The sequence below is a fragment of the Rhynchophorus ferrugineus genome, unplaced genomic scaffold (genome assembly GCF_030347505.1).
Source record: "Rhynchophorus ferrugineus isolate W39M unplaced genomic scaffold, kcgeb_rfMv2 rfM9, whole genome shotgun sequence".
NCBI classification, from domain to species: Eukaryota; Metazoa; Arthropoda; class Insecta; order Coleoptera; family Curculionidae; genus Rhynchophorus; species Rhynchophorus ferrugineus.
The window spans coordinates 8,692,341-8,695,019 of NW_027472588.1; the positions used below are offsets into that span (position 1 = coordinate 8,692,341).

A 2,679-nucleotide genomic window follows, 5' to 3' on the forward strand; every position below is an offset into this window, starting at 1 on the left:
GATTTTTTTAAAGGAAATCCAGTAATTCTGTCTGTATTCTATTCAGGGAGACGATAGATCTAGTAGAAATTAAGCGACACTATTCATTTAGGGGATGGCAAATGGCTGTGTTCCTTAAATGGTCATAACACTCACCCAGTCTAGGTCTATTATTAATAATAGTGTATTTTCTGCAGTATGGAGGTTTTAAAATCAATGTGGACCAATATTAAGGAATTTGTTGGCCAATTATTACTCAATTAATCGACAAAATTCGTTCGAGTCCTTCTAGGGCATGAATTCACACCTAATGAGTCACAGCAGTAACGTAGCGGTTTAATAACAGACCAGTACTTGTTCTAAGGTATGTATTTTGGTCAATATATAAACCCTAATTTTAAAAAAATGTAAAGTTAATTTAATTTAACAGTCAGGAAAAGTCGTTCAATTGGTAAATTCTTTATTGAAAAATATAACCTTTTATAAAATGTAAAAATATTTTACAAATCACATATAATCATATAATATTACAATAGTTTTTACAAATATTTGTTGACTAGATCAATTATATCACTTAAGAAATGGTATAAAAATACATTTTATCTAATTGCAACAGTCGGCTGCTTCTATTGAACTGTATTAGACTGATTTAAATCCTAAATTTTTTAACTACCATGATAAAATATACCTATTTTTGCACAATATTTATTATTGAGATAATAAAATATATATTTTTAGTGTTTTGTCTTAAACTTTATACTTTCATATACGTATTATAATTATACATCACATTATTGTTAAAAGAGTTTGAGGGGTTGCTATAATGCTGACTAGAATATGTGTTAGTGGAGTTGTATTGGTTGTAAGGCATCCCGTTAAAGCTCGAGTTATAAGGCACGGTTTGGCTTGGATAGCAAGGTGATTGGTAATGTTCGTTGGGACTAGAATACGGACTATTACTGTTAGTATCTGCACAGGCCATGTTGTAATCCTGCATGAAACTGGCGTTGGTTATACTACCACTGATTACCGAAGCACTCGATCTCCCTTCTTCGTACCCGGTTGACCTAATGGTGTTTCCGTCTTTGTTAATGGAAACTACTACGTTTCCTACGTTGATGATGACGTTATCTTCGACCGCATATTTGTCTACATCCTTGGCGGCTTCGGATAAGGCGTATATATAGTTATGTGCAAATCTTAACGTTTCTATTTTCGTTAGTTTGGTGTCTTCAGGAAAAGTTGGTAAAGCACATCGTAGCCTATCCAGAGCTTCGTTCAACATATGCATCCGATTTCGTTCCCTATCGTTCGCCTTCAGTCTTCGAACTCTCTTGATTCTCATTATCTGCGATGGACTTTTCGCTCTGGAAACTCGATTCCTTCCGGTGGCATAACGCTTTTTCGGTTTATCTTTACCGTCATCATTCGGACTGAACATCTCGATATCGTTCTGTTTTTCCTGTACCGGACAATAACGGGTCTTTTCGTCGTTGAAATCCTCCATCAAGTTCCTCCTGCAATGCGGCGGACTATGCCATTGATCGTGATGAACTGGCCTCCTATCCAACTCCCTTAAACTGCTGTAGAACGCAGTGTTAAATTTGTCGTACAGTGCGGTGTTTATTTCCGGCGTTTTGGTGCATTTTTTTGGCGTCGTGAAGTCGTTGTCTAGTTCGAAGAGGTCACTGCGGTCATCGGTTAGTTCGGTGGTCTCGGATTTGAATGAGAATTCCAAGCCGGAATCGCAACTGTCTTCGTAAGACGGGTCGTACTTGTAGGAGTCATAATGAGACATTCTGGAGCAAATAAAATAGCAAAATAAATGATTTTGTATTGGTTACAATAAGAAGTATTTATTTTACTTAAGAATGGTTTATTTGTTAAATTATTCAAAGAATATACTCTTGCTAATAGTAGAGGAATTTATTCTCATATTCTCAATTTGCCAATCATAATTATACAAACTTTCAACACTCTTTTTGACGAATTGACAATAAAACACGATTCCCCCTTTTTTTGTTTACTCCAACGAAAATGTTGAATTATATTCGTCAGTTATATTGGAAACTTGTGCTTAATATTGATTTCTAGATTTCAAGGAAGGATTTCAACATAGCTTGTAAAAGAGCTTATATTCAATGGCATCGTTGTGGTATAAAGCGAATATGTATTGTCAAATCGAACAAAACCATCATTAGAGACCACTATTAATAACAATTGATATACTTCATACAATCTTTGAAACAAGACCGGCAACTTCTCATTTCTTTTCATTAAAGTAAGAGTTTAATGTAAGAGTTTCAATTAGTTATTCATGAATATACAGCATATTTTGAAACAGCCTCAATAAACCTGTATTTTTTGAATCTCAAACGCTGCCAGAAAGATGGGAAAGATAGTAGCTAGCCACAGTAATTATTTTAGGAATAACAACGCATTAAAATCAACTCAATTTTTATCAAAACAAAAGGTTTATGCTGGGTTTGTGTAAGTGTAAATATAATAGCAAATATTTTTAGATTATATATTACAGATACCAGATTACAGGAAAGCTTAAAGAGACTTTTCCCATAAATATTACAATACAACGTTTTTTATAAAATTAATTTTAACAATTTAAAGAATCTTTGTTGTGCTTTTTGCTTTGTTACTCTCTATAACAACTGTTCTTCAATCAACATTAATATGTATTGCTTT

At 33.7% G+C, this 2,679-nt stretch overlaps 1 protein-coding gene across 1 annotated transcript; it reads right to left on the bottom strand.

Moving 5' to 3' along the window:
- Positions 1 to 733: 733 nt before the first annotated feature.
- On the bottom strand, positions 734 to 1,777 carry tap (Basic helix-loop-helix neural transcription factor tap). Its single transcript, XM_076415278.1, has one exon. The coding sequence runs from the start codon at positions 1,775 to 1,777 to the stop codon at positions 734 to 736; it is 1,044 nt and encodes a 347-aa protein (XP_076271393.1).
- Between the last annotated feature and the right edge of the window lie 902 nt (positions 1,778 to 2,679).

Coding starts and splice junctions, on each gene's coding strand:
- tap (XM_076415278.1), bottom strand. CDS start 1,777: ATGTCTCATTATGACTCCTACAAGTACGACCCGTCTTACGAAGACAGT.